The sequence below is a fragment of the Hemitrygon akajei genome, chromosome 5, assembly GCF_048418815.1.
Source record: "Hemitrygon akajei chromosome 5, sHemAka1.3, whole genome shotgun sequence".
Taxonomy (NCBI): domain Eukaryota; kingdom Metazoa; phylum Chordata; class Chondrichthyes; order Myliobatiformes; family Dasyatidae; genus Hemitrygon; species Hemitrygon akajei.
Window position 1 is genome coordinate 31614470 of NC_133128.1, and position 15122 is coordinate 31629591.

The window sequence follows — 15122 nt, forward strand, 5'->3', positions numbered from 1 at the left end:
TCTGTGGATGTGAATTTCCCACTTTTCAAGACACTTACAGCAACAGGTGCATGAAAAGGGCCCAAAGGATCATTGGGGACCTGAGTCATTCCAACCACAAACTGTTCTAGATGCTTACCATCTGTTACCACAACTGTTTACCATTTGAGAAACAGTACCACAGCATTAAAGCTGGGACCAATGGGCTTCGGGACAGCTTCTTCACCCACCATCAGACTGATTAATTCACACTGACACAACTGTATTTCTAATCTATATTGACTGTTCTTTTGTATAATTTACTGTACACACTATTTATTACAGATTACTATAATTGCATCACAGACAGTTGTAACATAAACATTTTTACTCATGTATGTGAAAGATGTAAGAAATAAGGTCAATTCAATTCAAATAGGCCCATTTTGGTTTTAGTTTATTATTGCTTTATTATCCTGTTAATATATTGAATCAATCACTTTTGCTGGAACATAATTTATAGAGAAATGAAAATATTAATTTAAGAATAGCATTTTCAGAAACTAGACATATCAACATATGTATATTACAATAACATTATTTAACAAAGCATTTAATATGTAATGATTTCTGGAATCTTCATTTCCTTTATTTCCTTCTATATTAACATATTCATATACCCAAACAAGTTCAGTACCAATTGAGTTGTGACAAATATATTCTTCCCAATATATAGTAAAGGTATTAAAAGCTTCAGAAAGTCATAGCACTTCAGGCAGCAAAATTAAATAGAAAACATAACAATTTAAAATCAAATATATACATTCTTTTGAAGTTATCTGCCAATTAAGACAGTTTGAAGATTGATTTTGGTCCTTGCAGAAACAAAGATTGTATTTTAACTATAGTCAATGGCAAACTGAAACAATTATACAACATTTAAATTAATAAATGAATCAACTTCAATGGCTGTGCTTGTTTAACAAAGACAAAACTACTTCATATATTTTTCAGTTTTAGAAAATAAATACTCATTTCATCCATGATATATACTGCTTACCAGACTATATATTATTTAGGAATGCATAAAATGAAAATCTAAGTTTATCTTCAAGGTATTTATTTATAAAATGTTTCTACAAAAAAAAGATACAATTTTTAAATGGTTTCAAGCTTTCATGTTCAATCTTTTGCATACTTCACATCACGTACAGATCTTACAAATCCTGTATATTATGTAAATATGAACTTAGAATGCTGAACATTTTAAAATGGTAAGTACGTAGACTTGGAAAAAAAGTAATTGGAAGAATACTCAAAAGTCTTAAATGCTGAAGGCAAAATAAGAATATTTGAGTTCGCCAAATGTCAAAAATTCTGCAATTTTTCAACATTTAAACACACATCAAGATAATTTGACTGAAGACAGACAAAATTGTAGATATTAATAGCCATTAGGCAGGGAACAGGAAGAGAAGGGTAGCCCAGAGCTGTTTTCTTTGGAGGTAGAGCATTAGATTTGGAAGAAAGGGCCGAGTTGGATGGGTGGAGGTGTTAAATTAGGGTTAGGGTAAGGGCGGAGTCATTTATATTGCCTGAGGGGGTGGCCAGCACAGGCTAGGAGTGAGGGATGACATCAGTATTTTTAACCAACGGAGAAAAATGCTATTATATATTCTATCAACATACATATGGGATGTACCTTTACTCTCATGAATTACTGTACACCAAAATAGTAGTGCTTATGTTCATTTTATCTGCTCTATGGTTTCATAAAGACACATTCCTCAGTAATATTTCCAGTTAATTCAAAGTTTTTTTTAAATCCAAGATTCCAAATACTTTCAAGTTTACTTAGTCTTTTTTTCTGAACAACCACCACAGCAACAACCACATCCCTTCTCCCCAACTCCAACACATACCCATGTTCCAGCTCTGCCCATTACGAATGAGCAAACTAACTATTTCACTAACTATCTGTGGCCGTGGCTGGCTAGAGTTTGTCAATGGGGTAGGATTTCGGAAAGCGGTGATGAGTGGGTTGGTGGCTGGATGCTGTTTTGGATTCTGGCGTTGATAATATGGTCAGGTAGCTTCTGAAGTGGCTGCCTGCTCCAAGCCCCATGGCTCAGTAATTCACCCACACCAGTAAAGGAGCAGGACTCGCTTCCCTTAATTGAAAGTATCATGAAGTAGCACTGACGTGAAGATTGTGTGTAAAAGTATACTGCAGTATTATTAATTTTATTTATTTAGGGATACAGCATGGATGAGGCCCTTCTGACCTCTCGAGCTGCACGTCTCCAGCAACCCCAGTTTAAACCTAACCTAATCACAGGACAACTGACAACAGCCCGATAGGTCTCTGGGCTGTGGAGGAACCCAGAGCTCCTGGGGACAAACTCGCGCATTCCACCGGGAGGACTCACAGAGACTCCTTGCGGAGGATGCCGGAATGGAACTCCGAACTCTGATGCCCTGAGTTGTAACAGCGCTGCTCGAAGCTACCGTGCTGCCTATTCTGGCAAATGACTGAGAAATCCTGGACGTTTGGGGGGGGGGGGGGGGGTGTGAACCAAAATTCTTACTGAATTTTCTTCCGTCTCATTCTAAATTAGGGTGGCACTGTGGCGTAGTAGCCAGCACCACACTTCACAGTCCAGGTGACCAGGGTTTGATTCCCGCTGCTGCCTGTAAGGAGTTTGTACGTTCTCCCCGTCACCGCATGGGTTTCCTCCGGGTGCTCCGGTTTCCTCCCACACTTCAAAGACATACCGGTTGGTAGAATAATTGGTCACTGCAAACTGCCCCATGATTAGCAATTCAGGGGAATAGCTAGGCAGTGTGGCTCGAAGGGCTGGAAGGCCTGTTCCATGCTGTATCCCAATAAATAATGCACCACACAGCAATACTGCTTTCTTTCTTTAAAAAAAAAACACTTATGCAACAGTTTCTGATGCTTTCCAAAACCTTTCCAAAATACTTTCCATCTAACTTATGAAAAACTGTAAACCTTTGTTAGGTATAACTGGTGGATCTAAATGTTAGTCCGGAAAGTGATTCATGCTTATCGACCGTGTTTGAAGTAATGTGATGAGTGCCTTGTCCATTGGAAGAAGCATATGATGCCAGATATTACACAATCTAATAACATGTCCTCGATGTCACAGCACAGACAATAATCATCAGGAAAACTACAGAGTTTGCAATTAATTTCCTGCTCCTGAAAAATGTTTTAAAGCTAAAGAAATATGTTAGTGTTATAGTTCGTGGAGGACCATTGTAGTGAAAAGGCATTACAGTTGAATATGCATCAGGCAGTCTAAATACTCACATTTCTATCATTAGACAGCCTTTTAGTCAGTCCTCTGTATAATGACAGGAGAACACTTCTATTTGTAAAATGGTCCAAGAGAAAAACATTATTGAATAAACCCAGCTGGGAATTTTCTTGAAACGCTTCAGTCACCATTGCCACTATAATGATTGCGAGTTTGTGGGAAATCGCATTTATATGCTGAAGCATTGGCATTTGTGGTGGCTAAACTTAAAAATACCCTAAAGGCACCAATAGTTTCTCAAGTAGAACTTAGAGAAAAGATTATTTATCTTAGTTTGCAAGGTTTATTTGCTCTCTTAACCATAAACATATGTATAAAGAACTCAAGACTTCACTACAAACATAAAAATCAGAGGTGATTTTTCATGCACGACAGAATCTTTGTATTAATATTACTGCAGATACTTCAAGGATCCGAAGGTAGGCACAGGGGATGGGGAAAGGGAACATTTTATCTTTGACTAAGCTTGAAGTGGACCAGTTGGAATCCTTGAGCTGGCATCAACTTTCTTTTCATATCAATGAGAAACAGATTTCTGCTTCAGTCTGAGCCTGCCTCATGCAAGGGCACAGACCAATTTCTATTAGCCTCAGCTCAAAATTTTCCTTTTGTAACTTCCACTTTTTAAGCTCTTTCATGTTTTATGTTCAATTATCAGCAAGATCGTACTTTTGGTTAACTAAAATGAACAACATTAATCTAAAGCATCCAAGCCGTTTGCCCTTTCTCATGGAATGTCACTGGTATTAATAAACTGGAATGCAGCCTGTATTCAGAAAGGTTAGACTTCCAAGATTCATTGGAATTGGAATCAGATTCTACTCTAAATCACCTAATTCCTATTTTGTTTTAAGTTTTAGAGCACAGAAAGTGAAATTCTGACAAAAAGATGCTTTTCTGCCATCTTCCATCGCTGACAAACAGTAGAACGCAGTATAAAGTTCTGATTATTGCGAAGTTACTTGATACCACCATCAGACTTGTCAGAAATTATGGGCAATGCAGGAAAGTACAGGCAGTAGATTTCATTATCATGCATAAAGTTAACTATCATCGACACAGGTTTACCCAGAAGAAAGCGGTCAACCAAATACCAAAGTATTTTCTGAAAAGGCAAATCCTAGTAATAAAGAAGGCACAGTAGTAGCAAATAACAAGATTTATCTGGCTACATTTCCTCTTCAGTCTCTTGATCTTTCTCAGTTGATTTAAGCAGTCCCATTTCCAGAGGCTCAAAACGTTTTAACTTTGTATGAATTACCCTGTAAATTCACAAAAGATGTGTGTATAAGTTTGATGAACATAGCCACAGTGAGAATGATACAGATTAGTCTTAATGTTAAATAAATTTGATTGGTACCCCATCATGACCATAAACTTTAATTCCCTCCAAAATTGGTGCATTATGGCTGGACTGTGAACCATTAACAATAATGGTCTGAAAGTACCTCTTAAACCTATAAAATCTACCAATAATGGCAGCAGACACCACCTCCTGCAGGTTTCTTTCCAAGACTCAAACAGTCCTAACTTTGAAAAAAAATCCCCAGTTTCTTCACAGGTGTTTAGTATCAATCCTAGAGTTCACAAAGACAAAGGATGGACCAAAAAAAACAAATGGTCTTACCAGCGATACCCACAACACAAAGAATAACAAAAATATATGGTTTTAGTTAAAAACGTGGAATACATTTGCCGTTTATTGCTGCATTCCATGCTATGGATGGCAGGGTAGCACAGAGGCTAGTGCAATGCTTTACAGAACCAGCGGTCGGTGTTCAATTCCTGCCACCGTCTGAGAAAAGGTTGCACATTCTTCCCATGACCATGTGGGTTTCCTCCATGTCGCGGCTGGTGGTAAGTGTGGTCTCCCTCAGCTCTGCCCCTCAACACAGGAGGACCCCTGATGGCTGTGGCCAAAGCCCCCTCCTTTACTCTCTGCTCCACAGCTCCAATCTGCTCATTAAATTTGCAGATACTACACTGAGTGACCTTTTCTCAAATAATGAGGCAGCCTACAGAGAAGAAATCATCACCCTGGCACAGTGGTGTCAAGAAAACAACCTCTCCCGTCAATGTCACAAAAGCAAAGGAGTTGGTTGTGAACTACAGGAGGAACCATAGCAAAGAAAGCCCAGCAGCGTCTCTACTTTCTGCGAAGGCTGAGGAAAGTCCATCTCCCACCCCCCCATCCTCATCACATTCTACAGGGGTTGTATTGAGAGCATCCTGAGCAACTGCATCACTGCCTGGTTCGGAAATTGCACCATCTCGGATCGCAAGACCCTGCAGCGGATAGTGAGGTCAGCTGAGAAGATCATCAGGGTCTCTCTTCCTGCCATTACAGACATTTACACTACACGCTGCATCCACAAAACAAACAGCATTATGAAGGACCTCACGCACCCCTCATACAAACTCTTCTCCCTCCTGCCGTCTGGGAAAAGGCTCCGAAGCATTCGGGCTCTTACGACCAGACTATGTAACAGTTTCTTCCCCCAAGCTATCAGACTCCTCAATACCCAGAGCCTGGACTGACACCTTACTGCCCTATTGTTTTGTTTATTATTTATTGTAATGCCTGCACTGTTTGTGCACTTTATGCAGTCCTGGGTAGGTCTGTAGTCTAGTGTAGTTTTCTTTGTGTTTTTTTTTACGTAGTTCAGTCTAGTTTTTGTACTGGGTCATGTAACACAATGGTCCTGAAAAACACTGTCTCGTTTTTACTGTGTACTGTACCAGCAGTTATGGTCGAAATGACAAAAGTGACTTAACTTGACTTGAACCCCTATTGACATCAATGGATCTGGGGTTAGAGGGTGAGCAGCTTTAAGTTCCTCTGCATAAACATCACCAAAGACCTCACGTGGTCTGTACATACCGGCTATGTAGTGAAAAAAACACAACAGCACCTCTTTCACCTCAGACGGTTGAGGAAGTTTGGTATAGGCCCCCAAATCCTGAGAACTTTCTGCAGGGGCACAACTGAGAGCATCCTGACTGGCTGCATCACAGCCTGGTATGGGAACTGTACTTCCCTCCATCGCAGGACTCTGCAGAGAGTGGTGCGGACAGCCCAGCGCATCTGTGGATGTGAACTTCCCACTATTCAGGACATTTACAGCAACAGGTACATAAAAATGGCCCGAAGGATCACTGGGGACCTGAGTCAGCCCAACCACAAACCGTTAGAGCTGCTACCATCTGGGAAACAGTACCGCAGCGTAAAAGCCAGGACCAACAGGCTCCGGAACAGCTTCTTCACCCAACATCAGACTGATTAATTCACGCTGACACAATTGTATTTCTAAGCTATATTGACTGCTCTGTTGTATCTTACTGTACATACTATTTATTACAATTTACTGTAATGTGCACATTGCACATTCAGAGACATATTGTAAAGATTTTTACTCCTCGCAGGTATGTGAAGGATGTAAGAAATAAAGTCGATTCAATTCAATTCCAGTTGCTCCAGTTTCCTCCCACATTCCAAAGGTGTACAGAACGGGCTAGGATTAGTAAGTTGTGGGTGTGCTACATTGGCTCTGGACTTGCTGGCTACCCCCAGCACATGCTGGGACCTTGTTGGACACTGACACAAACGGCACATTTCACTGCACGTCTCGATGCTTTGATGTAGCTGTGACCAACCAAACCAATCCTTATCTTTACACTAAGCTTTTAATTATCTTCACTTTGTTTTTATCCCCATTATACAACTCCATTTCTTCTTCAGCTTCTCCTGCAGAAACCAGCATTAAAAAAATACTAGAATGCATTTAGCCTTCCAAGGTTCAAAAAATTCTATTGATGCCTTCTGAGAGAAGTCTGCACTCTGTTTTAAAACTTGAAATGATTTGATCACATTGTTATTTAATCAATTCCTGAGAATTGAACACCAGGGGGCAGGATTGCAACTTCAAGCTCTCACATACCAGTATAACGAACCCAATCAATTTTCAGGATTCAACATTCAGGAGTGTTTAATTTCAACTCCAGTGCACAAGTGGAAAGGAGAACAAAATAATTCTTGCTCTGGATTCAATGCAGCACCAAAGGAAACACAATAAGATAAAGAACACCATCATAAAAAAAAATATATGGCATGTATGTATATGTAGATATAGATTTTAATGTTGATAAAGTGACACCAGACACGGGAGTGTCTGTACATAAGGTGACTAACAATAAAAGAGAAAGTAGTGGTGTTGGTGCGGTGTGGTGAGGTGGGTTAATGGTTGAAGATGTTGATTAGCTTTATTGATTGGGGAAAGTAACTACTTTTGAGTCTGGTTGTGCTGGCATGTATACTACATAGCCTCCTCCCTAATAGGAGTGGGATGAAGGGTCATGTGCAGGGTGGTATCCTTCCTGATGTTACAGGCCTTTGCCTGCACCTTTTGGTTTAAATGTCCTTGACGGTGAGTAGGCCAGTGGTGATGCGTTGGGCAGTTTGACTACCCGCTGTAGAGACTTCCTGTCTGCCACAGTGCTGTTTCTGTACCATGTTAGGATGCTCTCTACTGCCCATCGGTAAAAGGACACAAGTATAGATATATACAGTCCAGCTGTCTTCAGAAAGTAGAGGCATTGGCGCGTTTTCCCAATTGTGTTGCATGTGTTCTGGGACCAGGAGTTTGAAACTGCTCTGTCGCCGATTTAAAAAGGGCACAAGTTTCACCTCCTCTGTAGGCCATCTCATTGTTGTTGGTGATGAGCCCTACCACTCTTACGTCATTGGCAAACTTAATAATATGATAACGCGTCTGCTTGGTTGTGCAATCAGGTGTGTCATTGCCAATAATATACTTTTGTACATGGAATGGTAATGAATTGAGATATCTTTGTTGCATAATTAATCATACTTTCAAAAGTGCTCATTGGCTGAAATTTGATTGATTAGTATGAGACAACCTTTGTCATGAACATAGGGATTTTTTTTTAAGGGCAGCACAGTGGAACTGTAAGTAGAACTGCTGTTTCACAGCTCCTGCAGTGTCCTATCTGCGTCTGCGTGTTGCGTCCATCTCTGAGTCTGTGTCCATCTGCGCACCCGCGTGCCCATGTGCCCGTGCATGCGTGCCCGTCCGTGTGTGGTGTTGGTACACTTTGTGTAACAATATAAGCCTGTCCCAGGTGCTTGGGCTTTCTTCCACATTAACAGGTTTGGGTGAAATTAGAGTCGTAGAGCCAGCGAGCACTTCAGCACAGAAACTGGCCTGTCAGCCCAGCTGGTCCATGCCAAACTGCTATTCTGCCTGGTCCCATCCAACCTGCACCCATCACTTCTGCTGGCAGCTCGTTCCACACACTCATCACCCTCTGAGTGAAGTTCCCCCTTCTGTTCGCCGTAAATATTTCACCTTCCACCCCAAGTTGAGTTCTAATTCGAGTCTCACCCAGCCCCAGTGAAGAAATGGCTGCTTGAATGAACCTCTCTACACCCTTCACAACTTTGTTTACCTCTATCAAATCCACACCCCACCCCCAATTCTCCTACGCTCCAGGTAATAAAGTCCTAACCTATTCAACCTTTCCTTATAGCTCAAGATTGCAATTCCCAACAACTTCCTTGTAAATTTTCTCTGTACTCTATTTTATTAATACCTTTCCTGTCGGCAGATCACAAGAACTACATACTATACTAGAAATTGGGCCTCAATGAATGATATCACTTCCAACAAAGCATTGCATTCCTGTACTTTGATCTACGAAAGCCAATGTGCTAAAAGTTTTCTTTACAACCCTATCTGCCTGTGATACCACTTTCACGCAATCATGGAAACCTCTGCTCTGCCATGCTCCCCAGTGCACATTCGCTGTGCAAGTCCTACCCTGGTTTCTCTTCCCAAAGTGCAGCTCCTCACACTTGTCCACATTAAATTCCATCCCCCATTTCTCAGCCCGAGGTTCCTACTGGTGCGGGTCCCTCACAAGCACTGGGAGCCTTTATCGTTGTTCACTGTGTCACCAACGCTGGCATCATTTGCAAATGTGCTGATCCAGTTCACCACATTGTCACCCAAATCGTTGATATCCATGAGAAACACTGATCCCCATTGGAGGTCACAGACCTCCGGTCGGTGAGGGAACCATTTACTATGACTCTCTGGCTTCTCCTGTGAAGCCAGTGTTCAATCCAACTCATCAGCTCAACCCAGATGCCAAGCAACTGAAACTTCTGGGCCAGCCCCCCCTGCGGTACTTTGTCAAAGGTCTTGCTAAAGTCCATGTAAACAATCTGCAGCCTTTCCTTCCCGTACTTCCCTGGTAACCTGCTTGAAAAACTAGAAGCTTGGTCAAATACAACCCAAAACAAGCAAAGCCTGATTGACTCTCCCTAATCAGGCCCTGATTTTCCATTTATATATCCTGTCCCTTAGGCAACGCTTGTTTTGCTTTGGTTTAAAGATATTTTCCAAATCTGCATTAGTTTTAAATTACAAAGGGAGAAGAGTGGGTGTGCGCAACCACATTTTAAATGTCCATCAGGCACAGACAAGTGCAAGAGCAGGACAGAGAAAATGCCACCCGCAACAATTTTTTTTGAATTTTGAATTCATTAATATCCAGACCACTATCATGAACCGATGCCGATGGAAATGCTGATCAATATTTGGGAAATTAAAATCTCCCACCATGACAACCCTGTTATTATTACACCTTCCCAGAATCTGTCTCCCTATCTACTCCTCGATGTCCCTGTTACTATTGGGTGGTCTATAAAAAACACCCAGTAGAGTTATTGACCCCCTTCCTGTTTCTAACTTCCACACACAGAGACTCCGTAGACAATCCCTCCATGATTTCCTCCTTTTCTGCAGCCATGACACTATCTCTGATCAGCAGTGCCATGCCCCCACCTCTTTTGCCTCCCGCCCTGTCCTTTCTGAAACATCTATAGCCTGGCACTCTAAGTAGCCATTCCTGCCCCTGAGCCATCCACGTCTCTGTAATGGCCACGACATCATAGCTCCAAGTACTTATCCATGCTCTAAGCTCATCCGGTTCGTTCATGATACTCCTCGCATTAAAATAGACACATCTCAAACCATCAGTCTAAGCACATCCCTGCTCTATCACCTGCCTATCCTCCCTCTCACACTGTCTACAAGCTTCTCGATTTGTGAGCCAACTGCCCCTTTCTCCGTCTCTTCAGTTTGGTTCCCACCCTCCAGCAATTCTAGTTTAAACTTTCCCCAATAGCCTTAGCAAACCTCCCTGCCAGGATATTGGTCCCTCTCAGATTCAAGTGCAACCCATCCTTTTTGTACAGGTCACACCTGCCCCAAAAGGGGTCCCAATGATCCAGAAAACTGAATCCCTGACCCCTGCTCCAATCCCTCAGCCACACATTTATCCTCCACCTCAATCTATTTCTATACTCACTGTCGTGTGGCACAGGCAGTAATCCCCAGATTGCTACCTTTAAGGTCCTGCTTCTCAACTTCCTTCCTAACTCCCTGCAGTCTGTTTTCAGAACTTCCTACCCATGTCATTGGTACCAATATGTACCACGACCTCTGGCTGTTCACCTTCCCACTTCACAATATCGTGGACGCAATCAGAGACATCCCGGACCCTGGCACCCAGAAGGCAAACTACCATCCGTGTTTCTTTCCTGCGTCCACAGAATCGCCTGTCTGACTCCCTAACTATAGAGTCCCCTATCACTGCTGCCATCCTCTTCCTTCCCCTACCCTTCTGAGCCACAGGGCCAGACTCTGTGCCAGAGGCATGGCCACTGTCACTTCCCCCAGGTAGGCTGTTCCCCCCCCCCCACCCCAACAGTACTCAAACAGGAGTATTTACTGTTAAGGCGGGCAGCCACAGGGGTACTCTCTAGTATCTGACTCTTGCCCTTCCCTCTCCTGACTGTTACCCACTTCTCCGTCTCCTGAGTCCCCGGTGTGACTACTTGCCTATAGCTCCTCTCTATCACCTCCTCACTTTCCCTGACCAGACGAAGGTCATTGAGCTGCATCTCCAGTTCCCTAACGCAATCCCTAAGGAGCTGCAGTTTGAAGCACATGGCGCAGATGTGGCCGTCCAGGAGGCTGGGAGTCTCCCAGACTTCCCACATCTGACACCCAGTACAGAACACAGACATGCTTCCTATTCTTCACAAGTAACTTAGCTCACCTCGACCTGTTGAGCTAAAGCCCTCCTACTCTGACTCCCTCTACTCTGACACCCGCTCTATAAAGCTGTCTTCTTTTAAAATTCTTCTTGCCAATCTAACTCGCTGACGTCCTCGTGCCTGCGCAGTCTGCACAGTCGTGCCTCGGAAAGAAAAGCTGTGAGGTAGGGAAGGGGTTTAAAGCAGCAGTGTGGGAAATGGATGAGCTTTGGACAACAGTTTCGTTAACAGTGGTGCAGGGGAATCTCTGTTTCATGAGAGCTGAAGACATTTTACGACACTGATGGCAATCTTCTCATATGAGGAGAGATTAAGATGACCAGAATTATGCTCTCCACAGTTTAGAACAGGGGTTCACAACTTTTTTTACGTCATGGGCATTTTAACATTAACCAAAAGCTCTGTGGATCCCAGGTTGGGAACTTTTGGTTTAGAAGAACAAAGTTGGTGTCATTGAAACACACAAAATTCTTTCACGGTTTGGCAGGGAGAATGTAGATTTGCTGGAGTAACTTGATCCAGATGTCACTATCTAAAAAATCGAGGATCAGGAAAACAAGATACAGAATAGAATAAAACCCCTTCAGTTAGACAACTGTAAAACTCTTCCATGGGTGGTTCCAAGCCCGAATGCGAAAGGAGGAGGATTGTGCAAGCAAACCCTATCTCGCCAACGACCTCATCCCTGGAAACGGAAGGATCTTCACCAAGAACTGCAACAGGGGACAACTTGAAAGACTGGTCTAGTACAACCGTTATGCCTTTTGAATTCTCTACCCAAAAAACAAAAGCTGTGTAGGTTGAGACAATAATTATCTTCAAGACAGAGACTGATAGATTTTTGGATATTGAGGAAATCAAAGAATATGGTACTTGTGCAGGGGGACGGCATTGAGGCGGAAGGTCGGAGATGATTTTAATGTATGCAGAATGGGCGTCAGGATAGAAAGGCCCACTCATACTTCTGTCTCCTAAGCTCTTAACCACAGTTGACTTCAGATACGTGAAAGAGAAATGCATCCACTCACCAACTGACAATTGCATAGCTAATGGCCACAATGAGAAGCGAAAAGGCATAATGCCAACAGTAGCACATGGTAATAAACATCATATTGTCGTGGCTGCTTTGGTCCCATTCAGGGCTTCCGTTCGGAGGGTATAGAATAAACCCAATCTGCAAAAGAGAAATTAAATTATCTCAATTAAAGGAATTAAAAGGTGCGCAGATTTTTTTTCCCCAAAAACTCCATCGGGGTAGTTATAAATTCAACTCCACCATGGACAGACCCAAGCCCAGCTGCGAAGGGGGGGGGGGGGGGAGTTGGGCAACCCCCTCCCATAAAAACCCAACAAAAGCTCCAAAGACCTCATGCCTGTGAGAAGGAGGATATACCAAGATGATGGGGCATTTTGAAAGAATAGACAGAGGGATTCTGGCAAACTACTGCTGGTGGCCAAAGACCAAGAAGGGGTGATGCGCTCATGAAGAGAAAAGGTTATAAATTCAGAGTCTTCAAGTGGAAAAAATCTAAGCACGTTGTAACCAATCAGTAAGAAATGTTTCACATGGTTTTATTACATGACACTTTTTTTTTTTAAGAGCAATGGATTAAAAGAGAGTTAAGAACACATTCACTTTGACACCTGGGAAAGGGTTCAGAAAACATTTTTAAGTGATCAATTTTAGAATTCAGGCGCATAAACAGGATGGAAATAAATGCTAGTTTTGGATCGGGGGTACCATTCTAATTGCTACTGTGAAACCAAACACACAAAATATGATTAAATATTTAAACAAATACAAAACTGACCTAATGATACTCATTAACTATTTAATTTAGTGGTTTTAGGCTAGGAAAACTAATCATTCCACTCTATGTGATATTATCAGTTCGCCATCTGGAAACACTGCAAGTATGGCAGCAAGCCCATCAGGAAACATACCAAAAGTAAAACATCACTCATCCAGTGGGGATTTACTCAGACTGGCCCTTCTGGACCATTACTTCTGCATTTGTTTCCTGATCATTCAAGTATCAGTTATCACCAGGTAAAAGATCATAGATACAATAAACACACATCACATTTTTAGTTAACGCAACACACACAAATTGCTGGTGGAACACAGCAGGCCAGGCAGCATCTTATAGGGAGAAGCACTGTCGACGGTTCAGGCCGAGGCCCTTCATCGGGACTAACTGAAAGGAAAGATAGTAAGTGATTTGAAAGCAGGAGTGGGAGGGGAAAATGCGAAATGATAGGAGAAGACCGGAGGTGGTGGGGTGAAGCTGAGAGCCAGAAAGGTGATTGGCAACAGGGATACAGAGCTGGAGAAGGGAAAGGATCATGGGACGGGAGGCCTAGGGAGAAAGGAAGGGGGAGGGGAGCACCAGAGAGAGATGGAGAACAGGCAGAGTGATGGGCAGAAAGAGTGAGAAAAAAAAAAGAGGGGGCAAAAAACTAAATATAACTGGGATGGGGTAAGAAGGGGAGGAGTGGCATTAACGGAAGTTAGGAAAGTCAATGTTCATGCCATCAGGTTGGAGGCTACCCAGCCGGTATATAAAGTGTTGTTCCTCCAACCTGAGTGTGGCTTCATCTTGACAGTAAAGGAGGCCATGGATTTTTAGTTAAATGTAGATGTAGTCACATTTTTAGTTAATGTAGATGAGCACAATATTGTACCCTCACTGGAAAAAATGCAACACAATATTGCTATTGCAATGAGCTTTTGACTGAAAGGTGTTAATAACAAGTCTGCAATGTTAACTTTAGAACAATAATCCTAAATCCTAAAATATCAAAATTAATTGTATTCTAGAATGGTATGAATCTCTTTTACGATTGTTTAATTCTGATGGTCAATGATGAATTTTTCATATTTTCAACTGTATCTAATCTACCCATATAAGCAGTGACGACACTTTGAATTTTGAAAAGTAGCAAATACAAAGCACTGGGGTAACTCAGCAGGTCAGTCAGCATCTAAACAGCCAGCTGTTTATTCTCCTCCATAGATGCTGCCTGACTGCTGAGCGCCTCCAGTATTTTACGTATGCTGCTTTAGATTTCCATCACCTGCAGAATTGCTTGTATATATGATTCGGAACACAGCCTCCTTTTAGAGCTACTAATTAAATACCTGTACATTACTGAAGAGTGAGGATTTATTTCACATTTCACTCAGATTTTAAACCACTTGCATCAAAAGAGCCAATCAATGAACCACACCCAAAATGTAAAGTATTCAGAAAAAGCAGGTTCTCCGATTTCACTCCTGTATAATCTTTACAAAACATCCAATTTATAGAGCCAACTTCATCCATACTTGCTTTAGTAGTTTTCACTTGCACCCACTGGTTTTGCCACCTAGTATTGAAGGGAAAATCTTTGCTTTGCACATTAATCTCAAGTGCAAATAGTTTTGCCTGTACTGTTTAGTTGGTGTAAACATATTCCAGATGCTAAGCATAGAGAATAAAACCCAAAGGAACAAGCAGTTTCTGCTTATGTATTGTATGTTATGCCTCTGTGTTTGAAGCATTAGCAGAGGTCATTCTGATCCCCATTCTCATACTTGGAGTTTTTCCTATTTTCTTTCACTGGTACATATAAATATGCTTCTTTAACCTCATTATTGTATCCTATAACATCTTTATTTTTATTTCCTTTCCTATGTT

General features: G+C 42.0%; 1 protein-coding gene across 1 annotated transcript in view; it reads right to left on the reverse strand.

Annotated features, from left to right (window-relative positions):
* Positions 1 to 402: 402 nt before the first annotated feature.
* Positions 403 to 15122, reverse strand: part of tmem45a (transmembrane protein 45a) — a 75610-nt gene continuing 60890 nt past the window's right edge. The window contains exons 6-7 of the mRNA XM_073045134.1: positions 12471 to 12616; positions 403 to 4561 (exon numbers count right to left, since the gene is read on the reverse strand). Coding sequence (XP_072901235.1) covers positions 4468 to 4561; positions 12471 to 12616 — 240 coding nt within the window. The 3' untranslated portion in view covers positions 403 to 4467. The remainder of the gene's footprint in view (positions 4562 to 12470; positions 12617 to 15122) is intronic.